Source organism: Apis cerana, linkage group LG6, assembly GCF_029169275.1.
Source record: "Apis cerana isolate GH-2021 linkage group LG6, AcerK_1.0, whole genome shotgun sequence".
NCBI classification, from domain to species: domain Eukaryota; kingdom Metazoa; phylum Arthropoda; class Insecta; order Hymenoptera; family Apidae; genus Apis; species Apis cerana.
This window is the reverse complement of record NC_083857.1, coordinates 16,681,588-16,706,310: the sequence shown is the minus strand read 5'-3', so window position 1 is coordinate 16,706,310 and position 24,723 is coordinate 16,681,588. Positions and strand designations below refer to the sequence as shown.

General features: G+C 46.1%; 1 protein-coding gene and 1 long non-coding RNA gene across 13 annotated transcripts in view; one reads left to right on the top strand and one right to left on the bottom strand.

Annotated features, from left to right (window-relative positions):
• Positions 1–24,723, top strand: part of LOC107999169 (homeobox protein cut) — a 98,986-nt gene that overhangs the window by 65,008 nt on the left and 9,255 nt on the right. For 8 of the 12 annotated variants that reach the window (XM_062076868.1, XM_062076874.1, XM_062076870.1 and 5 more), the window contains 3 exons: positions 9,723–10,041; positions 11,772–13,019; positions 24,367–24,721. In XM_062076868.1, coding sequence (XP_061932852.1) covers positions 9,723–10,041; positions 11,772–13,019; positions 24,367–24,721 — 1,922 coding nt within the window. The remainder of the gene's footprint in view (positions 1–9,722; positions 10,042–11,771; positions 13,020–24,366; positions 24,722–24,723) is intronic. The other 4 variants (XM_062076872.1, XM_062076869.1, XM_062076875.1 and 1 more) reach the window with 1 other exon arrangement.
• On the bottom strand, positions 13,830–24,452 carry LOC114577714 (uncharacterized). The gene is made up of 3 exons (XR_009830426.1): positions 24,314–24,452; positions 16,703–20,788; positions 13,830–15,894 (listed from the first exon to the last, which is right to left on the bottom strand). It is a non-coding gene; the product is annotated as an uncharacterized LOC114577714 (long non-coding RNA).

The following is a 24,723-nucleotide window of genomic DNA, read 5'->3' as shown; positions in this document are numbered from 1 at the left end:
AGGAGAAGTCAACGATAACGTAAAACGGGTTTTCGTTATCCGTTTATTCGTACGAGATATCGATTGCGAATAATCTCTAAGAAATACTACATCATTTATATGTATATATATATATGTGTGTGTATGGGTATCGCAGAAATCGTAATTATTCATTTTCTCCTTTTTCCTTTTGAACGCTGGAGGGACTCTGTCGATACATGGTCGGTAACGGCGATCGAGCGAATGAGCCACCGCCATTACGGGGTTCCGTTCCGGTTAAGTGTCGTTGGACTCTCTTCGACTCTCTTTGTCCAGCCCGCGACACCTTTAATTAATCGGGTTCCGCTGTTGTTTGCGTACCGGGTGGGTCTTTTCGACGATCGATTAGCCGTTTGCCGAAATCGGGTCCGTGGAACGCGCGGGTCGTGACGATAAGATGATAGGCGAGCGAAGCGCGGGGGAGATTAAAGAAGAATCGGAAAAATAAATAGTTGGATCCAGCCGATTAATTATCGGGATCGATCGTTGTTACTCGGAGTCGGTTTATCGGCGGTATTTCATCCGAACGAGCGTGCGACACGGAATGACAGCGTTGAATTCTTTATCGCTCGTTTCCTGCCTGAAATTCCGTCCGTCTCTACTCACCGGCCGCGTTAATGCAATTTAACCGGTTGTCCGGGCGCGCTAAGGGTTTATTATCGAGAGACGCGTCTCGATAGATGTTACTCGGTATCGATTAACGACGGTTCAACTGACTCTAATCCCCCCGAGCCACTTCCAGTTTCAATATATCGCATCGATTTTGCAGGCCTCATCTAGTCGATGCCCTCCCCTCGCCTAGCTAGCTCTGGCAAAATTTCAATTATTCCTCCTCTTGTCTCATCCCGCGCCCTCTATCTCTAGCGAGACAATACTCGTTATTTATTCGTTTATTCGTCGCTCCACGTAAAATTATTATTGTTATTTCGTACGTTTATCTAGCCGTTGTTACCGCGTAGGTTGAATTATCGATAAAAGAGGGGCAAAAATATCGCGAGCGAGTAGACGAAAGGACGACAATGGAGACGTTTAAACGTATCGTTCTAAAGAGATTACCACGAATCGATCAATTTCGAAGCGCAGATATTAAAGGGAAAAATTCTATTCCATTTGGTGAACGAATGAAAAAGATAACGAGCAAAATGGTAACGAAAATACGACGAGGATAAATATCGTTAAATATCATCAATCAACTATCCTTTTTTTCGAAAGGAAACACTTATTGCACGGATAATACCACCGCTGTCGATGCACGAGAGCGAGAATCCTCTCGGTCCGAGTCCGCTCGATCGACGACACCAGCGCCGCCAAGCGATCAAACTCCTACGAGATCACCCAGTCATCGTAAAACCGTGTAATACACGTGAACGCGGTTTTGTTTAGCTCTCCGCCGCATAAATGTCCCACCTACGTCGCATGACACCGGCTTCCTCATCTTCCCCCTCTTCGCGACGAACGAACGATCTCTCTCTCTCTCTCTATGCTGCGTTTGTCTCCGTCCTTCCTTCTCCCTTTCTCAAAAACGGCTCACGTGCCCACACACGCGCACGCGAGCATCTCGTTCCTACCAGCCTACGCCACGTTTCTTTCTTTGCCCTCTCCTGCTTCCTCGTTCGGCCCCCTCCTCTCCTTTTTTTTTCTTTTACGGCTCCAAGTATTGTAAATTCAAACGATACGTGCACGCTCACGCCCGGGCGTAATTTCTCCGCTCCGATAAAAAGCGACGACGCCGGACGGGGCTTCTCTATTTATTATGAAATTTCTTTATGGGTTTACAAGCTTGTCAACGACGCACTAGCGCCGCTGAAACGTACACCCACACGCACGCACCACGGGAAACGTATTAACCGACGACGACGCCTGGCCGAGCTTCCTCTCCTCTTCTTTCGCTCTCTCCCTCTTCCTTTTCCCGTTCCGCTCTTTTTTTGCGCCACTTCCTCTCGCGTTGCCTCCTCGTTTATATCACGCGTTCCTCCCCTCCCTCCCTTTTTTTTTCTTTCTCGCTTCGAACGTCTCGCACTTTTTACGTACGTAGATACGTCTCCGCGTCGCGTTAGTTTTCGAAAATTTTTACCAACGTATACCGTGTATTGGTTATATTCACACGTAGATTTGAACCACGAATATCGAATATTCCAAATAACCTTCGATGAATTCGAAGAGTAAAGAAGACTCGCGGCAAATAATAGAAGGTAAATAGCGCGTATAACGATTACGTAATAACGATAAAAAGGGGACGTTTTTTTAAAAAGCTTTAAAACGGTTTCTCGTTCGAACAAAGGCGCTACTCGCAATTTACAATTTTCCTACGGGTTAAACGTATGCAAACAGGGAGCGAGGGAGGGGAAAACTTTGTTTCGTCCACCGGTGGTGTTACCACCACCCACGGCACCTACGTAGAAAAGGTGAATAGGTGTAATAGCGGGGGGAGGACAGGGAAAAGAGAGAGAGAGAAAAAAAGAAGTATCGATCACGATAAACGAGGAGGGAGGGAGGGAGGGGAGCGTGTCCTCCAGGTACAGGATACGTTAATCTCGCCAACGGGAGGATTTTATCGCCTGCAACCCCCAAGTGACACGCGACTCGTCGTAAAAATCTCAGATGCCCCCTGGGCAGGTGAGCGCGGCAGGGCAGTAAACCGTTGTCGGTTAATCGAGCATGTCCACGTGCGCCGCGCGGTTTCACCCCTCCTGTATCCACGTACACACAATTTTCTTCACCGTTCCGTTTCAATTCACGAATTCCTTCTCCGTTCTTCGTGTCGCGAAGACGTTAATCCCCCTCCCTCTCCCTGTCCCAGCTCCTCGTCCCTTCGAAAATCGACTTCGAATCGAGCGACAAGGACGCTCGGCCACTCGTTTACAGGCCGGACGGACGTCAATTATACGTCGCGCGCGGGGCAGGGGGGTGCGTGGTGGAATCGATGCGCGCACCTGTCTCTCCCGGCGTGTGTACACACACCGAAAGAGGTGTAGGATGCGTGATTGATAGACCGGATACAAAGAGAGCGTGGAGAGAGCGTCGATATTTCGACGCTATGAAAATTTCATTAGCTCGTCATATAATGATATAAAGGTGGTGTCGCCCCGCGCCGGGGTGAGGAGCCGGTGCGGTGGCCGACACTCGTCGAGCTGTCGATTAACTTCGTTCATTATTCGGCAATTAATAGAGCGCCTACGAGCGATACGTACCCACGTACCGTCGATATACCCACCCGCGCTTTTCGACGGGTATTTTAATAATCGACATCGCTCGCCGCTCTTCGCCCCCCCTCCTCTCCCTTTTCACGCCTCTCCCTCCCCCTCCACTCGTCCCTATCGAGGATACACGACAGTTTCGACATTAGAAAAATTCCGAATAATAATAATAACAATAATAATAATAATAATAATAATAATAATAATAATAATCCACGCGATCCGTTCTCTGTTCCAGGTGAGTGTGCAACGGGGATTCCGGGACGGAGCGCGGAAATTACGGATTAATCGCGGGTGTTCCCGCGCTCTCCACGGTTCCGCGGGGAGGAGGAGGAGGGGTGACTTCCATAATTAATCCCGCAATTACCGATCTCCCCCCAATGATCACAGGATCTCCTCAACGCGAGGAGGAGGAGGAGGAGGAGGAAAAAAGCGGGAGAAGATCTCGGAGAAGAAGCGTGAATTCGATGCTTAAGGGTAGGGGGGGGGGTTCGAGTGGCAATGCACCCCTTGGATGTATCGGCGGGGGGAGGTTTCGGTTATGATCGAAGGGGGAGGTGGACACGGACGAGTGCGAGAAGGGGGAAGAAAGGGGGGAGGGAGGGAGGCAGGCACCGATTCCCCGCGTGGCGGAGAATATCGAATGACGACGGTGTAGTAGTTGGGACGGTGGTTAAGTAGCAGCGGCGCTGGTGCGCTAGCGCTCGTGTAGTGGTGGTGTAGGTGTAGGACGGCACCGCCGCGATCGACGTCGTTGTAGCATACACGATGTAAATTTCGCCCGGGTGGTGTACGGGTGCACCCTATACGATAGGGTGGAATCAAATCGATAGCAGACTAAGATATACCTATCAGTCTAATTGTCAGTACGGAAAGGCCGAGAGAGAGACAGGGGAGGGAGGAGGGGGCCCGCGGTGGGTATCGGAAGAACGGACGGGGGCGGGGGCGGCCGGGTGAGTGAAAGGCGAACGCAGAAGGAGGGGGAGGGGGAGATATAGGAAGGAGGGGTGGGATATGCCAGGCGTATAGCTTAATCACCCTCCTACCGTTCTTCAACCTCCAGCCAACCCTCTCGAACGTTGGTACCTACACCACAACCCCTGCTGCCTTCTCCACGTCCTACTAGAGTAGCCGGCCTTCCGTCGTCCAATAATCAATAATTATACTCAAATAAAGAGAGAGAGAGGGAGGGTAGGGGATGGATGAATCGCCCGGCAAAGGGTTAGAACGGGGAGCAGGGGGAGTTAGGTATCGGCGGTAAGATACCGGAGCGAGATGAAGCTAAAGCCACCTAGTAGTACCACTTATACGTGTATGTGTGTGTACGTGTATATATATATACACACGCCGCATCATCCTCTCCCTCCACCTTCTTCCTTCCACCACCACCGCCACCGCCAGCCTCCTCTCCTCCTCCTCGTTCCTTATCCTCATCCCACGCACATAGGCAAAGAGCCCCCTGACGCGTCGTTGCCGAAATCTGTTCGATTTCCGCCGCGAGAGGAGCCTCGAAATCCGTTTTTCGATCGACGCGGTGGAAGAGGGAGGGGGAGGAGGGAGTCGGTTCGAAATTCCACCGCGTCCCAGTTTTGCCGGACGTCCCAGTTAAATGGCGTTCCAGCTGCACGCGGAACGTGGCTGCGTTTCACTTTCACTCCGTCCCAGCGAAAGTAAACGCGTCTCTCTCTCTCTCTCCCTCTCGCCCGCCGGGAAAGGGGCGAACGAGAGGAGGAGAGTCGGTGCGCGAGGAGGACGACGCCATCGAAAGGAGCGAGAGGGTGTCTGGTGTTCGCCACTTTGGAAACTCTTGTGAAGTAGCTCGCGCTCTCCGTAAGCGGGTCAGAAACTTCTTTCGATCCCTTTCTTCCTCCACCGTTGCCCGAGGTTAGGGATCTCCTTCGCATTTTCGGCTCTCTCTCTCGTCGAGTTCGAGCGCCGAGTTACCGAAAATTGGGATGCAGGGAGACTCGAGAGGGGAGAAAAATCGAAAGTCGTCGTACGTGATTCCTCCTCGGCCGCAACACGTGCCGACACGGCCCTCTCCGAGGGAGGAAAGAAACCCTCTCCACGCCGCCTAACGAGGGCACTTCAAAGCAAACTGGAGCGATATTAAAATTAGAGATCCGTGATCGGGAGGGCTCCTTCCACCCTTCCATCCGTCGTGGGGACACGCTCGGACGACGGTGGTACTCGGGGGCGAAGACGGGGGAGGGAAGGGTGTTGCGATAAGGGGTCGAGGCGGTGGTAGATCAATGAAAAGGGTTGCTCGGCCCGGGGGTGGATTGATCGCCGATAGGGAAATTTCGTTAGTTTCCTCCAGTCATAAAAGGCGGCGAGGGTCGGTGGTGTTGGTGCTCGAGCCCACCGCCGCGGAGAGGCCTAACTAACGTTCGAAGCCACCCTTCGAAATTCACCCTCGGAGGAGGGAGAGGGTGGGACTCGAGGCGGAACTCGTTTTCGAGAAAGGAGCCCACGTATCAACGAAATTTTAACCGATCAATGAGAACTTCATTAGCCCTCCCCTTCCTCTCTCGTTCGTCTTAATAATCTCTAATAAAAACTGCGTAATAACGCACGCGTAATCGTTAACGAAGGAAGATATTTCACGAATAATTCCAAGTCGAAGGATATATATATATTCGTACAATATAACGTCGGCGAAAATAAAGCGTGGGGTGGAGGAGGAAGGGGGCTTCGTTTCCTTCGCGTGGTCTAATTGGTGGATCCTGGAAGGGTGGAACTTCCCTTCCGTAAAAAGCGGCGCGATATCGAACGTACGTGTCCGCCGACGTTATACGGTTCCGCGTATGATACGTGTCGTTACTCACCCCCTGGTCTCCCGCAACCCTTGCCCCACGCCACCCCACGTCGTGCCGGGCAATGCAAATCTCTTTTTCTCCGCGCGTCTCGGTTTTAAATGCCACCTCCCCTCTCTCCTCCCGTCTGCGCCTCCCCCCACAGTCTACCCTTACATACGTGCCTCTTCGTTCCACCCTCGACGGGCCACCCTCCCTTCCTTCCTTCCTTCCTTTCTTCCGTCGAAAAAGGAACTGTTATTCGCTAACTGTTGATCCTTCTCGAGCTTAGAAATAGAGAGAGAGATAATTCTAATGGTAATCGTATATGGGTCAATCTCTCTGGAAGCGGAGATGGAAGGAGCGGGCGAAAATTTTGCCCGCGGTGGAGGAGGAAAAAGCGAGGGAGGATTTTTTGCGCGCGTCGAGATGTCGGGCAAAGGCACGTAGCCGGTGTAATGAGGCGAGATGCATTGGGGGCGGTCGGGTTGCGGGGCTCCGATCAGTCATTAGACAAGTGGGTATTCGCATATATCGAGTTGTAAAATCGATAGGGGTGTCCGTTAGCCCGTGTATCCTGTAAGGAGGCGCTGGTGGGGATGAGACGCGAGCCGACATCAGACGGACGAAGACGGAGAGGCCACCCACCCCCTCTCTCCGCCCTTCCCCTTCGACCCCTTTTGTTGCTTCGCCATCCTCCACCCCTGCCACCGCACGTATCCAGTCCTTGCATATTAATCCTGCCCATAATTCCCACTTCCAGTTTGGGCAACCCTTCGGCTCTCCTACCACTGCCGCCGCTACCACCACCGCGCCGTCCCCCCCCGAGAGAGCGAAAGGGAATCGGAATAAGCAAGGGAAAGAGGAGTTGGAAGGCTCGAGAAGGGAGGCGAAGGGATGATGATAGCCGCCTCCTATCGATTGGCCTTTCTTTCCAACCCCCGGCTTTTAATTGGCATTCTCTCCCGTGGCGAGAAAAGGAGACTGCCTCCCCCTTGTGTGTGTATACGTATATACGTGCGTGTGTGTACTTCTTTCGGTCACTTTTGGCAGGCTGTCACCTTGAGAAGCCGTGTCTTGGCGGAGGGAAGGGGGGAATTCGGACGGAAAGGAGAATTAATAATACTCGCGGTCACGTGCGCGTGAAGATTGATTATGGCGCGGGAGAGAATGTGATCAATAGCTGGACAAACAAAGAGGGTACGTGTGTGCGTGCAAAATAGCAAAAATGAGCGCGGTCCAGGAGAAGGAGATGATCGACGATAGGAAGAAACAATGGAGGCCGCTACTTGTGCCTCCTCCCCTCCTTTAAGCCTCGCTTTAACCCGCTTTAACGTGTGCTTCCTCCGCCGTTTCGTCCATCGATCAACCCATCGAGCTTGTTTCTCTCTTTTGCACCGACCCCCTCGTCGTTAGGTTAACGAGCTCGATCCTCGTCGCGCGCTTTCCCTTCGGGAAGAATCTTCTCTCCCACAGATTTTCCATCCGCGTTTTCGTTCTATTTTGTTATTTAAAGGGGGAGGGAAGCTCGGTAAGCGGGTTAGTGGCCCGCTCGTGCGACAAGGTATTCAACTAAAATTTCGATCGTCTCGATTGACCGTTGGAGGAGGAAAAAAAGATGGTTAAATTCGAAGGGGAGAAATTTGAGGAGCGAAAAAATTCGTCCCACGACGAGCATCGTGAGCGAGAAATACGCGATCGTTGCGTGCGAGGGTGTGCAGAGGGTGAAGGGGCGAGGGAGGGAGGGGGGCGATTTTAAAGCTGAATGCGTTTTGCACGGGTGCAACGGGCGATGCGAACGAGATCGTATCAATTGTTTTTCCCCGGTGAGGCATCATCCCTTTTTCCGGGGGTTAATTGAGGAGCAAAGCTTCAATTTCGCAGAATTCACGCCTCCGGCATGCATCGACAGGTCTAGCCTGATAGAATGAGCCGCGGGATTTAAAAAAAGGGGAAAAAAAGGAGGACCTCCCTTTCTCGCTCCCCCCTCTTTCTCTCTTTGTTTCGACCGTGTTTAACAAACAAACGCGTCTCCCCCTTTTTTCTCCCCTCCCTCTCTCTCTCTATATATCTATCTATCCCGTTTGGACAATTGAGAACACGTTTGTGAAAGAAATTCGAGAGTTTTCGAATTCCTTTAATCCAACTTCGATTGGAGGGAAATTAACTAGAAATCGTAGAAAACGTCGATTTAATTTTCGCTTAATTCTCGTTATCATACTCGATATCCGAACGAGATCGTGAAATAAACGCGAATATTTAAATTATCGCGTTTGAATTAGAGTCGAATTGGGTTTCGACGGAAATTTTATTTCGTTGTTTATCGTGTTTATACGGATTGCGTGTGTTTATTCGATCGAACGGCACACGATGATCTCCCCCGTCCGTCGAGGGCAGAGGAGAGAGAGAGAGAGAGAGAGCGAGGATTGGGGGAGGTGGCGGTGGTACGACAAGCGTGGTAAATTATTAATCTGGTCGGCTGGGAATCGATGAATAAGAGAAAGGAATCGCACAGAAGTCGCGATAATAATACTAAACCCTTGCGAAATTCTGACCCAATGATCAACTCCCGCTTCCACGTTCCTGCCCGATAATATCGCGCTCCCTCTTAATTTAATTAAATTAATTCCATCCCAGTCATTATCATCCCCCTTTTATTCGATTTTATTTTCACTCGAGTCTATTTTTTAATCGTGCTTTCCTTTCCTTCCCCCTCCCCTCCTCCTCCTCCCCCGGCCAATATATGTATGTCTCTAAGCCTCTCCCCCCTGCCTCTCTCTCTCTGTCTCTTTTTCCCTTTGTTTCTCCACTTGATCCGCCATTCATTTCTCCTTTTTGCCTCCTCCCCTTCCCCCGCCCCCTACTTTCCTCCTGATCGCATTTTCCAACACGTACGTATCCATTGTACCTATTCATACGGGGAGGGCCCGAATGAAACAGGTAGATGGGACTCGAATTCTCGTGCAATTGATTACTTTCCAAGGGGGCGGAATAATAATACTTTCGTTATTGATGCGAGGACTCGACTATCTCCACCTCCTTTTTTCCACAATTACGGAATAAATTCCTCCGTTAGAGAGAGGGGGGAGAGAGAGATATTATTCCACAACCCCACTATGGCGCGAGAAAAAAAATAAATTTCACGATTTTTCTCGAATCTCTGTGTAAGAAGGGAGGGAGAAGAAGGGGAGGAGGTGAGGCAGTGACGACTCGAGGCGCAACTTAATCCTCCACCATCGCCGATAATTATTATCATTTACGAACCGGGGAGATTCAAAGTTATCCAATCCTCCTCCTCCTCCTCCTCCCTTAAGCGGCCCTATATCGATTCGGTACGATCGATTCGATAAAATTAATAAAGAGCTCCTCTGCTAAGCTCCTTACCCGCTGATAAACGAGCCCCGGAAGCGGAGCGTGGCGGCTCGAGGGGTGGGCGGGGGGGAAGCGAGCGGATTCCACGTAGAATGTGATTCTATATTTGTATCGATGGTAATGTAATTACTGTTCGTGCCCGTCGCTTCGTGACAACTTCGTGGGACACGAGGGGAGGGGAGGGTATGCCGATTGCCCGCCGATACTTTACGCGCGATTAATAATCCCCGCCCCGATCATGTTAATAATCGGCGAATAATTGACGAATTGAGGGATAGAGGCGAGAGAGAGAGAGAGAGAGAGAGAGAGAGAGAGAAAAAGGAATATTTCGTTTTTTCAGATCGGTCAATTGGTGGAGGAAGTGTCCAGGTTACAGCAGAGCCTGCAGCGTCTCCAAGAGACGAGCGCACAGGCGACCGCTCGGCTCGAGGAGGAACTGGAGGCGCGCAGACAGCACATCAACAGACTGGAGAGCAAACTGGAGCGGCAGAGGGACTACGACGACCTGAAACGCGAGATAAACGCGCTAAGGTCGGTCGATCTCTCCCAGATACCAACCGGTGAACCTGGCAAGAGCTTGGAGCACCTTCTAATGGAACGCTCGAAGGCGCTTCAACAGACCGAGAGCTTGAAGCCATCCAACACCCCGGACGCGCTCGGTAAGTCCAGCCAAATATCACTCTCTCCGCTCTATTCGTGTACTGCGAAGCTATATGTGTATATATTGTATATATATATGTATATATATATATATATATATACATATATGTATACATCGAGGAATCTCGCTTCACTTTTCACGTACATCTTGTCTCCATCGAGTTGGTATACACACGTAGGTCTTGTTTCGAATTCGAATTAGGGAGAATGATTTAGCGAAATATCTCCTAGGCCAGACTTATTTGCTTGGATATATTAGATATATATATATATGTATATATATAGTATCGGTACGGAAGAGCGATCGTAAATAAGTATATATATATATATATATATATATGTATATATATGTATGTGTAAAAAAAAATTTGACCTGCGTTAAAGAGCAGGTCTTCTGGTCTTCGATCCCCCGACTCTCTCTCTCTTCGAGGCTACGTCGAAGGGCTCGGTAGAATCGAACAATGATATGTATGTGTATAATGAAAACAAACAAAACAAAAAAAAAGAGAAAAAGGACACGAGTCACGCAACGCGGACGCTTCTGTAAAGAACGAGGGATGACTGAAGGAGCTTACCGAGAGAAAAGGAACAACGATGTAACTCTCTTGCTTGCCATTGTGTTCGCACTCTTTTTTTTATATAACTTTCTTCGTTCTCTCTCTCTCTCTCTCTCTCTTTCTCTCCTTTATCTTTTCGTTCTTCCTCTCTCACTTTTTTTTCGCTAAGACTTTCTTTCTCACTCTTTCTCATACTTTTTTCTATCGTTCACACGACATCCGTCATCTCTCTCTCTCTCTTTCTCTTTCTCTCTTTCTCTCCTTTCCTCCTTCTCTATCTCTTTCTCTGTCGCTACCGCGCTTCCTCTTCTTCCGTTCTTCCGCCTAATTTCTTCCAGACACTCTCTCCCCTTTCCTTTCTTCCCCCGTACCTCACGCTTAGATCGCACACTTTCTCGAGCTACTGGTGGCGCCGTGAGTCGACCACGCGCCGTGTTTATTAGATGGTACTAACAGAGACCAACACCACGCACGATATTATATTATACGTATATTATTATATACATTCCCGATATTTCACATATCTCCACATATTTTCCTCGTATCGTCCCGCTCCCCCTCCCTCTACCCCCAATCACGAGCATCTGCACGCTGGAAAACGCAAATTCTGTGTATATATAAATATATATACATACATATATATATATATATATATGTACACGCGCGATTCGTTGAACGCGTTTCCACGTTGAGGGGCGTAAAGCGTGAAAAGAAAAGGAAAAAAGAAAAGTGTTTATCTCGGGGGGGAAAAAAGGCCAGTTTCGAACCGATCTCGTATTCGCGTCCAGAGTCTCGCGCTAAGAGGGGGGACGATAGTAATAACAATAATAATAATAAAAAAGAGGACGAGAGAGGTGGAGCCCGCGTCCGTCACTTTTCCTCTCGTTGGGCCTCTCGTTCGTCGTTCCTCGTTTGTTTTCGATCGCGCGACGAAGCGTCGAAAAAGAGAGTCTCGGTTCCTCGGTTCTCCGTCCTCCTCTCGCGCCTCGAGAGGAGCGTAATCTAAATTACTGTGTACTGTGCTGTAGATTCGCCGGGTCCTCCCCGCCCCCCCTGAAAAGAGAAAATATAAAATAAAGTAAGACAGAAAGTCTCGCGAAACTCTCCATCCATCCAAAGTTCACACGCTCGTGTTCACGCGGCCCCTTGTGTGTTTTTTTTGGTGGTTGCAGGTGGGCTATCGTCACCCCTGCAGCGCGCCTCTACCGCCTCGCCCCACGGGGTCGGGGGTGTGCCGCCTTCGTCCCACGTGTCCTCCCAGCAACCACCGCCGCCACCCCCAGCAGCAGTCTCCCTCCCCCCGCGCTCCACCCCCACGCCATCCTCGGCCACCTCGACCACGTCCAGCCTCCTCTTCCCCCCTCCCCTGCAAAACGTCGAGACGTTCGGCTCGTTCCTCGGCGAAGAGATCGTCGCCAACTGGAGGCGGACGTTGGAGAGGTCCATCATGAACCAACAGCAGCAACAACAACAATCGAACCCGCTGAGTCAGCTGTCGCAGCAACAGTTGCAGCAAGCCCAACCGCTCATCGGCCTGCACCCGCCCACGGCCGCCGCGAGCAGCGGCCTCAACCATCTTCCATCGCCCACCGATCCCTCGTCCAGCTCCAACACCCCCGCCAAATCGAACACCCCCCTAGGAACGACCCCGCTCAGTTGCCTCGACGCGGAGAAAGCGCCGACGCCCGTCTCGGGCCACGAGACCCCGGCGCCCCCGACGCCATCCTCCACGACAGCGTTAACGTCGCCCCCCAGCTTTCAACCGCCGACCTCCATCATCGAGACCACCACCCCCTCCGCCGCCTCCGTCAACGGCGCGACCCTCACGCCCGCCGTCCTACCCCCAGCGCCGCCCCCCAAGAGCCCGCCCGACCAGGAATCTTGCCACAACAACAACAACAACAACAACAGTCATCATCTGGCCAACAATAATAACAACAACAACAATAACAACAACAACAACAATAACAACAACATAGGGGGGTTGAGCGTGCTGGACACGCTGAAGAGCCCGTTCCGGTTCGACGATAGAACGCATCCGTTTCGATTCAGCGACGAGTTCGGGCCGACGGGGATGCCTGTGAGACTGGGCGAGTCCCTGATCCCGAAGGGGGATCCGATGGAGGCGAGGCTGCAAGACATGCTTCGGTACAACATGGACAAGTACGCGTCGCAGAATCTGGACACGTTGCACATAGCGAGGAAGGTGAGGGAGCTGTTGTCGATACACAACATCGGGCAGAGGTTGTTCGCCAAGTACATACTGGGGCTGAGCCAGGGGACGGTGAGCGAGTTGCTGAGCAAACCGAAGCCGTGGGACAAATTGACGGAGAAGGGGCGAGACAGCTACAGGAAGATGCACGGGTGGGCGTGCGACGAAAACGCTGTAATGCTGCTTAAATCTCTGATACCGAAGAAAGGTGAGTACAATGAGAACAACAAAAAAGAAACACTTGTTTTCCACCTCTGTCTCTCTCTCTCTCTCTCCACACTTCTCCCGCTGTATGTTCTTCTTTTTTTGTCTTCTCTCTCTCTTTCTCTCTCGCTCTCTCTCTCTTCGTGTTACTGCTGTCGAAGTCTGTTTCGAAGAGGAGGATTGAGGATCGAGAGAGAGGGGGGGAAAAGAGGAGATGGATAGATAAATAAACGAAAGAAGTTGTTTTTTTGGTGTACGATTGCTTTTTGGCTGATCCGGATCTCAGTTCGAAGAAGAATCTGGAAGTTGAGGAAACTCGAGGAGTTAATGGTCGCTTCCGTTTTGTTCTTCGATCGTTTGGGAACGATCGAATCATCAACGTGTTCTTCCAGCGTTGTTGCTTTCGTTATCTTGAGATGGCCTCGACCCGTTGATGATCGACTGTTCCCTCCAGAGAGAGAAAAAAAAAAAAAGTAAACAAATATCGACGATGGCTCGTTTCGGCTTCGCCTACAATGACAATTTGTCCGTTTGAATCTCCTACGAATTCTTTTCTGCCTCGCACTGCCAATAATCTGTTCTGCCGAATCACTAACCTCATCAACCTGTCAGTTTTAACTTTTTTTTTTCGGCTGTCTAATACAAGGGGTGTCAATGGTACTTCTACTTGGCCTAACTTCATCGAAAAAAAAAAATGGAATATGTATAACAACCGGAGGTCGCATCCCTCTATATGAAAAAGAAAGAAAGAAAGAAAGAAAGAAAGAAAGAATTAATTAATTAAGGTAGCACATGCGTTGGTGACGTCGTGAGCTTTCCATTCCCAATTTTTAGAATTTTTATTTTTTCTTTTTTACGTAACGAACATCTTACGATGTACGTATACACGTATGCGTTCGTTAAGAAAGATCGCTTAAAACTCGCTAGGATATAGGGAGGAGGATATTTTAAGTGTGTTTACGAATTTAGATGTTCCAAGCGTTTATAGGGATACTGCGCAACAGGCTGTTCCGGCAACGTTGCCACGTGCCGAGACCGCAACTGCAACAAAGGTGTTTCTCGCCCAATAACACGAACGTTCTACGATATAAAGAAAAACGTTCATTCGCCCGAAGAAGCAAGAACTGCCTCGAAGCGTTACTTACTTTAAAATTATACCCTATCAAAAATGGAAATACGTCGATTCGTAACGACACGTTTATACGAAATACGTTTCAAGAAAGTTTATTTATTCGCGATATCCAAGGCAACGATTAATAACAATCGAATGACGCAATTAATTTCGATGGAACCAATTTGGATGGAGAAAAAGCGATGGTTTGCCATTAGGCGATAATCTATGGGACAAAGGTCGGTCGCGCAATGTAAGGCGCGGTTATACGTGCGTTACGCAAAACAGTTGGAAGATGACGTTCGATTTCGCGTTTAATAGTCTTAATTCGATTATACAGCCAGTTGGCGCCCACCGCTCGCTCGCTCGCTCGCTTGCTATCGATTGTTCGCTGCGTTTGGCAGCCATATTGTTTGGACTAATAGCTGTTGGGAGTAGGAAACTGGGGATGACTTCTAGGCAAGGGTGCGATACATAAAGGGTTCCAGGGACCCGGAAAGGAAGGAGGAAGGAGGGGCGAGGGACGAAAGGAAACGGGGGAGAAGGAGGGGGCGGGAGAGTGCAAGAGAGATCGGGGACGTTCTGTGTACCGCTGCATTTATCGCAAAAGGTAATTTACACTTTCGACGGGTTGGTAAATCGGTAAAATCGTCGTGGAAGATCGTTCTCCTCGATTCCAATGGTTAATTGCTTACGAATCTTCGCCATATAAGGTCGAAGGATAATTTAAGATACTTTCGATCCTTTTTTAGATTCATTTGGGAGAAACTAGTTTTTCTGAATTTTCGCCATAACCTTGAATGTACATATATATATATAGTTTTTATATAATTATTAACAATTATGTAATGCTCTCCCCTCTATAATTAATAATATGTATAATAATATGTAAATTTCCGCTACGTTCGTTCATTTCGAGGTTAGAGTAACGAGAAACTAGTATTTCTCCTAAATAATTTTTATGAATCTTCCGTTTATAAGACGTTGTAAGAGAGAGAATTTTTTTATAAATTAATTCTCCTTCTAACTATAATTTTCTTCCTTTCATCTTCTTTTGAAAATCCGAAATTATATAAATTTCCGCCATATTCGTTTCAATTTTATTCTTTCGATTTTTTCGAAATAAATTTTCTTTTACACCTTTCAGATGAAAATGTCAGGAAAAGTGTATACCAGTTCATCTTCGCCCAAGCACAATTCTTTCAGTTTAGATTAGAGATTCATCTCCTCGTAAAAATCCGAATTTGCATAAGAATTCGCCTACAATCGGGATGATTAGGACGTTCATTTCCCCCCCCGGCGGAGGAGGAAGGTATTCCAGCGTAACCGGCCATTCTTTATATTTTTCCATGAACCAACCGAAATGTCCATCTGTCGGTGCGAAAACAATGCAAACATTCATTACTCGGTACGGAACACGCGTCGAAATCCGTGTTCCGTCATAAAGCATTCGCGTTTCGCCGGCGACATGAATCACTCTCCGGGATACATGGTCCCTTGTTTTTTATCGTTACAAGGTCACGTTCGTCGAACACCACTGTGCGTCCGTCTCTCACTTATTAAAACCATCCTTCTCCCCATCTCCGCACAGTCGACCTCTATAGCCGCCGCCTATCGTTCACCATCGTCGATCGGTTCCTCTCTCTCTCTTTCTGCCTCTGTTCCCTTCCTCCTCTTCCTTCCCTTTCTCTAAATATTATTTAATACCGATACCGTGGAAGAGAGGGGAAGCCATTAATGGGACATCCGCGGCAAATATAACCTCCGTCTGTAAAATGTACAGGGCGAAGTTATGCACGTGTGCACACCGGGTGATCGATTCTTTGTTGCGAAGATGAGAAAGGAACGTGGGATAAACGAAATTTTACTTCTCTGTATATCCATGGAATCCGTTATATTACGTTTATAATCCGTTGGCTCGTTCGTACGCACAATTCGATGTGATAATTTTTTTAAAAAATATTCAACTTTCCTTCGATCAACTTTTGAACGTTGCTCGGTCGGTAACCGCGTCGTTACCGACGTCGACCGAGCTGCGCGTCGAAGTTTTTTTCGCCAATAACAAAAAACCGAGTAAATAAGCAACGACCAAGTTTCGCGGGGAAGGAGAAATGTTTGAAATTACCTCAGGAATCTTTCTTCCTTCTCTCGCCTCGTTCGAAACGCTCGCTCGCTCTCTCGTGAGTTCTACCGATATATTATTATTGGCAAAGATAAAAGAATTTCGAGTGAGCGAGCAAATGTCGCGAGATATACGAGTTAAACTGGAATGGAATATACACGGTTGGACAGGTTGGAGGCGGGCCGCCCGTAGGAGGGGGAAAAGGTCGACAACGTCGTGCATCAATGGATTGTCGGTTTCCGACAACGATAATCATGTGCATCGCGCGCGCGGGGGGAAAAAAAAAAGAAGAAAGAAAAAAGAAAAAAAATAATAATAAAAGAAAAGAGAGGAATTGCGGCGCGGGAGGGGAAGGAGGTCCGCGGGGAGGAGGGAGGGAAGAAGCGATGCGAAAAAAATGGGGACTCGTTGTCTCGATGCGCTGTACTACCTGCGCGATACACCTCGTACGTACCTTGAACTTCCGTGAATCGTTGAAATTGTTAAAAGAGGAAAAAATCTCTCGTTTCATTCAGAAACGAAGATATCCAAGGAAGAATTTTTCCATCCATAAATCGAGTTTTTTTTTTTAAATCGTTGGGCGGTGCGGCAGCTCCAGTTATTTGGAGGTTAGGTTTTTAGATTTAAGAAACGAAAGTGATTCGACGAGGAGAAAGAAAGAAAGAACGATTGATAAAAGTGTGTGTAAGTAGCTCGAAGAAGATTATATAAAAATATGGAATGGCCGATCCGCCGGTGGACACTTTAATCGTTAATTATTTCACCAATCCCTTGTTCACAACGAGCTCTTTGTGTCGCGCGCGGCCATTTCTCAATCGACTAAACGAAACCCGTTGCAACTCATTGTTCCAAACTTCCACTTGGAATCTTGGTGGCGATTTACGCGATAAAAAAAATCGATCGTGCGTTTATCCCTTCGGTTCGAAATTTCACGGAAAAAATTTCGATAAATCTTCGATCGAACTGATTTTCATTAGTTTCGAGAAATAAAATACGCGTAATTTCGCGGTTAAGAATAATTAATTTTTTTGAAGAGGAGAGATCCGCTGCTCAAGAAACGTTATCCGCGGCAACGGAACGAATATCTATTCCCGAATCGTATTGAAAAAATAATTGGGAACTTTGCTAAGCCCGTGACAAATATATCTGGATCTTGGCCCACTGCTCAACGAACCTTGTTCAGACACCATTTATTATTGCCCGCGAGCGGTGCAACACAATTGATCCAAGCAACGACCGATCCAAGAGCAACGCACCGCGAGATTACCGTAATAAAGATAGTTGGTACCGGTCCAACGCTGTTTATCCAAGAGATTTTCTTCCTTTCTTTCGCGTTACGCGCGAACTTCTGCCCTCGATGTCGCTCGCAGAAGAATGGAAAAAAAAAAAAAAAATTCTCTCTGCTCGGGGAAAAATAAAAGAGAAAAAGAGGAGAGATGTCAACGATTAATAATTCTCGGAGATAATTCAAGAAGCGTGCGTGCGTTCGAGAAACCAGGAAGGACTCGAAGAGGAAGAGGTTATCCAATGGTAAACTTTTTGAAGAATTACGTGCTGATACTGTTTATCTGTTCTCTCTCTCTTGGCCTAAGGAATAATTACAATGTTCTCCTTTTAAATTTTATCAGAAGTGTAAAAAAAAAAAAAAAAAAGCGTTTAAGTAGATATAGAGGTGATCTTGAAATCTGTAAACAACAATAAAAAAAGAAAATAATAATTGCATATTCTAATCTTATATGTATATATATATATACATATATCTCCCCTTTATATATAGCCACTACACAACTTTTGCAAACAAAGTTCCACCGTGTCTTTAAAAATAGCGGAGACGTTCAAGGTGATTAAAGTCATTGCTCCACTCTCTCTCTCTCTCTCTCTATACGTATAAAATACGAGTTCTCGTTCTTCTTTTTTTTTTAATGTTAATATTAAATCCAGATTAAGCGATAAAACGTTCAGATTTAAAACGCAATGGTGTTTGATTTGATGGTTATACCGTCCGGTAGATACAGATCTGCGAAGATTATGTAAAGAATCGATAGAAATATTACATATATATAAAAAAAAAGAAAGGAAAAAAAATTATATATATATATATACACACATATAAATGATGCGTAAAGGTCAAATGATAAAAAAGTACGTTATCCTTAAAAAAAAAAAAAAAGTAAATTAACATCGAAATGTACGTATAAACATAAAAAAGATTATTAAAAGAATTCAACCAATTGGTTGGAAAGAAAAACGTTGTAATGTCCTTTCAATGATGTTCCGACCGAATGGTATTAGTGATTTTTATGGAGAAAAGGAAAAGAAAAAAAATAATTAAATTATCGGCGCGCCGATTATACGTCTTGCTTCTTTTCTTTTTTTTTTTTTTTTTCTGTGCTTCGACGTCGATTCGTCATTATTTCGGCCGAATTATAAATTCTGACGTTCGAGCGTTCGTTCGTTGGCTCGAAAATCCTATCTGAAATCGCCAGGAATTCTTTTTTTCAATTCAGTTACGTACCCTTCAGAGCGTGCTCCGTTTATCGAAATGCGGATATGCATCACCACGGTCATGGGACTCTAATTGTGCGATTATAATTGTAAAGTTGTTCTACTGCGCGCCGCTTGAAATATGCTCGTTATTTCCTCTTCGCCGCGAGACCGGGTAAATAAATGGGATGTAAAATACAGGGAACCGGAGCACGAAAGATTTTGATTTTTCTCTCTCTCTCTCTCTTTAAATCGATCGTCGTAGGAAGAGAGAAATTTATTTTTTTTATTATAAATAAATAACATCGAAAAGTGCGTAAGACAAGGTTCCCCGTTCAACGCGTATATATATATATTTTAAATTTCCGTGACGATATCTCTGGCAAGTAATAATAACGCGACGATCGGTTCTCGTGTTAGAGAATAAAAGATCCCTTTCAAAAGTGTTTCTGTGGAAAAAAATTCGAGGAAGAAGAAAAAAGTCTACTATCCCGATCATGTGAAATCGTTTTTAGAATCATAGTTGAAGCAAATAATTAACTCGATCGCAACGTTCGTTGACCCAATCCGGCAGAGATAGCCTTATCAGTGCGCGCGATTGCTATTTCGAAATCCGACTGCGTAGGAATCGACTACGGATGAAAGAGTTGAAAGAGTCGAGAAAGAGTCACGCGCGATGGCCAACGCGCCGATGAATACGTTAATAATAATCGACACCAACGCGATCCTCGCTTGAAATCGGTATCGAGAATCGTTCAGGTTTCACCAAGCGGCGGGCGCGCTTTCTAATGAGTTTTCTCAGTCGGTTCGAATTTCACTCGTACAATGGCAACGTCACAACCATTTTCTTTTTCCGTCCTTTTTTTTTCCTTTTTTTTTTTTTTTAATTGCACGCTTTAATTCCTTAATTGCGTGAAAGCATCGGGTTGAAGCGGAACGTTGAAAGATTGACCGATCGCCTCTGAGGAATCGTATACGATTTATCGCTGGAAACCACGTCTTTCTCTAATTACTGCCTCGAGACAAAAAAAATTAGTTACGTTGACCGATGTTTCCGACCAGTTACATAAATTCAAACAAATCGGTGTACCTTAAAATTATTCTATTTCCACGCTTCGTAAATAACTTTATATAAATGATACTCTTAACTATATTGTTTAATTAGTATTCGTCGTTGCTTCGATTCGATGTTATTTTTTTTTTTACATAAGTTTTTTTTACGTTAAATGGAAATTCTAACGCGAATTGTCCGTTCTTATACGCTTTTGGTATCGTTCGATAACAAAATTTCCGGGCCGATAATGTTATCGCGAAAATAACATTATATATTTTGCGGAAAGAAAAATTGAAATAATCGATATTTTAAAAACGAATTATAAATATATTAGAATAAAAGTATCTTTTTTTTTTGTATCGATTAATAACGAATACACGAAATTGGCAGAAATTTAAACGCTATCGGTACGCGTCATATTCATACACTCCATAGAAGCGACGTTGTACACGTGTACGTAGAGCTAATATATCTGGAGCAGACATCGAGTTAGGTTTAACGATGATTTTCCACGAGCAAAGCCGACCACCGTTCCGAATTTCGTTCGAGTCGACAACTACGAACGTTCTCGTGGTTGTTACGGAGCACGGATTCAAAGAAGGAACCCCCGACGGTGCCTCGTAGTCGCGTATTTCACCGTCAATTAAACGCGCGCTATATGCAGCAACGCACATCTTGCGCGTGTAGAAGAGAACCTAACCTAACCACCGGCGCAACGCGAAAGAGTTACGTTCATTAGCGAGGCTACTCTGCTTCATATAGCGATTTTATCAGATTTTCTGTCCCGGTTGTATCCTTCCACCTCCTGACGCCTCGCTCGTTCGAGCGCACAGCCCTTGTCGTCGTTCGAAGCCACGGAAATTGCACGGTCTTAAGGTGGATCTTGAAAAACAGCCTCGGCCATTTCGTGTCGTGGAATTGTCTATGCGCTCACACCGATGTTCGATACGCTGTATCGTTCCTGCCTTTTCATTCTTCGGATTCTTTCTCCTCGTTGTAAACCTGAAAGCGATACGTTTCGAAAGAGATGCATATATATACAAACGAATTTGACTTTTAGGAACGTAAAAATATAGTACTTCGGTGTTTTATTAATTAATCAAAGTATTTTATGTCGCCTGTCACCGACACTCGAACTATACGACAATCAACGCGTCGGCTCTAGTTCCCATCGATATTCAACCTGTTCTATTCTCCTTTCGCAACCACGACCCATTGTTCATGATCCAAAAATACAAGGGACTCGCGCACGCCACTACATTAGAGCCTATTCTTTATCGTCCCTGATTTCTATCGATTCCACAGACACGTGTACTTTCCACGGGTCAAGCAACAATCGCGATTGGCGTAAGAAGTCTCGTTGTCGAGAACACAAATCGAGAACACAAAGCGATCTCGTAACAATCGTTTCGTTACTTAAGCCGTACATACACACACAGGTGACAGGTTCCCACGAAATCCTTCCAAATTTTGTAATCTACCATTGTCGATATATTCACCTCTAAAACCTCTCTCACCTAACCTTAAATAAATGTCAAGATATACATTTACGGGTATTCTTTGCCAAGTATAATTACCACGGGATATTTTTTATCGCGTAAAAATGCAATATGGATTTCTTATCCGGCTTGGCCATTGTCCTTACGAACTCGATTGTTCTTTCTTTCGACGATTCATACGAGCCGGTCTTTGATGCCTTGGCGCGATCTGAACGAACGAACCGTGACGTTTCATCATCCGGGAGAAACGATGGTGGAAAGACTGCGTGCGCAACGGAAACGACCAGCGACACCTAGATTATTCTTTGTCTAATTGGCACGAAATACTATCGTTCAACCGTATATTATTGAATTAATCGTTTCGAAAAATTTTATCGCGTATAGAAAAAAAAAAATATAATATTACACACGATATATATTTAATATAATTTCCATTACGAACGTTTATTACGATAATTACGGTATCGGTCGGTAATGAAACGACACGATCAACTCTTTTTTTCATACTATCTATGCAGATTGATAATATATTCACGCATTACTGGCAGAAGTTATGAATATACATGAGATTTAAGGGGAAAAATATTAACGCAGGAACTCGATGGTAATTCGATTCGATAAATCTTTGTACGTAATACAGTGTCATAAAGTATAGTTATTCTCGCTGCAGTGCGTTAATCAGTATTCCGTTCGATAACGATAATGTCAATTTCATCAGCTCGAACCACAAAAAGTCCGTTCGGAAAAGAAGCAAAGCAATAATAACCTCGATTCTTTTTTATCTCGATGAAGTTTTTCTGTCGGTAACCGAACTGAAAACACGTTTTTCACCGATCCGTTCGTTATTACGAGATTCTTCCACGACACATATCTCGTTTTTCTTGGAGGACTTGAACTGCACACATACGCGTACAAAAACAAAAGAAAAAAGTTTACTTAAAAAACGCCGTATTACTTTTCTATCTGTATTAGAACCTAATACGAATTTTCGATAATTCGATGGATAACCTCGTTTCACTGTATCCTTTTTTTTTGTCTCCTTATGTATCTCAGAGATCCAAGAGAAATTTCGAGAATTTGAAAACGACAAACCCGAGGCTCGCAAGAGTTGAGAGAATCGAATTCCTATCCGTTAATCTCAGCCTCGCAACCGTTCGATCCTTTCGTTAAGAGGCATGTCGCACACGAAAATGTCGTATGAACACGTACGTAGAGAAGGTTGGTTGGCATAAGTCGAAGTCTGTTGGCACGGATTCAAACGCCTCTATGGAACGCACACTCGTGGACGGGGCGTGTGTACACGTCGCGTTTCGATTCTTCCACAGATGCACGGGGCCCGAACCCGCGGCTGTCGTCATTGTCCCCGTAACGTTTCCACCCACCGCCGACGTTGTCGATTTCTTGAAACATTTCCCGTCGACCAATATTCCCGCAATAACCGCAACATCGGTTTCTTGGATCGTCGTCTACATTCCGACCTTAATGACCAATTAATCTTTCCTTCTCGTGCGTGGACGGCCGCATACGTTCCTTCTATTAATGGGATAAAAATACGAAGGAAGTTTTTCTCTGTCGTATCGACCGAGCTTCGATCGATAAATTTTTTTCGGGAGAAAAAAAACTTTCGTTGACCGAGATTCGTTTTATTTTTATTTATTTATTTTTTTTTCCTAAACTCCTAGAAATTAATTCTTGATTTTTCTAAGAACGATCCCTCTTGAAATAGTACGTGATAAAAATTCGATCGATATCATCCGTTCAAGATTAAATTCGTCTAGACTTAAAGCGTGAAAGGGAGACAAAAGGAGCTGGTGGGTTCGAGGTGCTGGATAGAAAATAGAGTATTTAAAATACAACACTAGTCACTAGAGCAACAGTCTATTTATGCAACAGTCTGAGTGTCAAAGTGAAAACGGACAAGCAACAGAAACGAGTTCGCAAAGTTCAAACTCCTCGCCGACTGATCGTCCTCGCGATATAACGTTTACATATATATATATTTTTTTATAACATCTCTCCCTTTCATCTTTTGAAATTAAATTAAAAAAAAAAAATCTTTCGTCCTCTCACATGGTAATCTAGGAATCGTTATTCCACTCCCTGCTCCCTCCTCCCCAAGACACGCGGTAACGAGTAACCTATCCCGTTGTATTTTTCGAGGGGGCGCGTCGATCCGTGGCGAGAATGTTTGGCGGAGTAGGGGGGAGGGGGAGGTAAAGGCAGCCGAAGCAATCAAAGACATGATCGATGGCTCATTCGTCTGAATCTTACGGCTGATTGGTCAATTAGACGGGAAACACGTAGGAGAAGTACACTTGGCTACGTGTAAGGGAGGAAAAGGATATTTTAATTATCGTCACGGGTTTATGCTCTGCCTTCGGCTTTCGTGTTATTGATTTTGCGTTGTATTAATTGCTTCCCACGTTCGATCGAACGTGGAATCAGAACCCCTCTATCTCCTCCCTCTTTGGATCTGATTAGGTTCGAGGGGCCGCTTCCTTACCGAACGCTTCGTCCGTTCAACGGGTGAAATTGAAAGGCGCTCGTGGAACGTTCGGGATAATGTCTCTCTCCTAAGTGTTCGCTCTTGCCGTGAAAATTTAGAGAAGCTCGAACTTGTTATATCCCGCGAAGGGGCAGAAAAGGAAAGTTACATCTATCTTGTAGCCATCGCTTACGAACGATATAAAAAAAAAATGTTGTCCGTACGTCCAGAGTCAGAGTGAATAAATAGATAAATAAATAAGATACAAAAATTCTAACCTCCTCAGAGATATCTATTTACGATACAGTAAATAGTTTCGAACGAGTGAAACAAAGTGTTACGCGACGAGGAAATTTTATTATTATTTACATTCGTTATCCGTGAAGAAACGATATCCTAACCTCGCCACGCGCGAAAAGAAGAACGCGCTTTGACTCTGGACGGGCAGCGCGGATACAGCCAGTAAAAAAAAAAAATCACCGCTTCCCCCCTTATATATACACACCTTATATAATCTAATGCATATATATTTTCTATACATACCTATAAGACAAAAACCGAGTAAGAACGCACCACAAGTTGTGCCTCACCCGTAGAGTATGTTTCAGGCAAGGAGCAGGGAATGCCAGCGTTCGCGCGTGGCCCACAGGAAGGTGGCCCACCTGAGATGAGTGACGAGAGGTTGGCGCACATTCTCTCTGAATCGGGCCACTTACAAATGAGAAGTGAGCACGAGGTGTCGAACGACGCGGACAGCAAAAGTCCGAATAGAATCGGTTGTCCGAGCCCGTTTAACAAAGAGAGGCTCGACAGTCAAAATAGGAGACTGAAGAAATACGAGAACGACGACATTCCGCAAGAGCAGGTAGTCAGGATTTATCAGGAGGAGCTGGCCAAAATAATGGGGAGAAAGGTGGAGGATACGCGTGGACCCAGAGAGTTTTCTTCCAGGT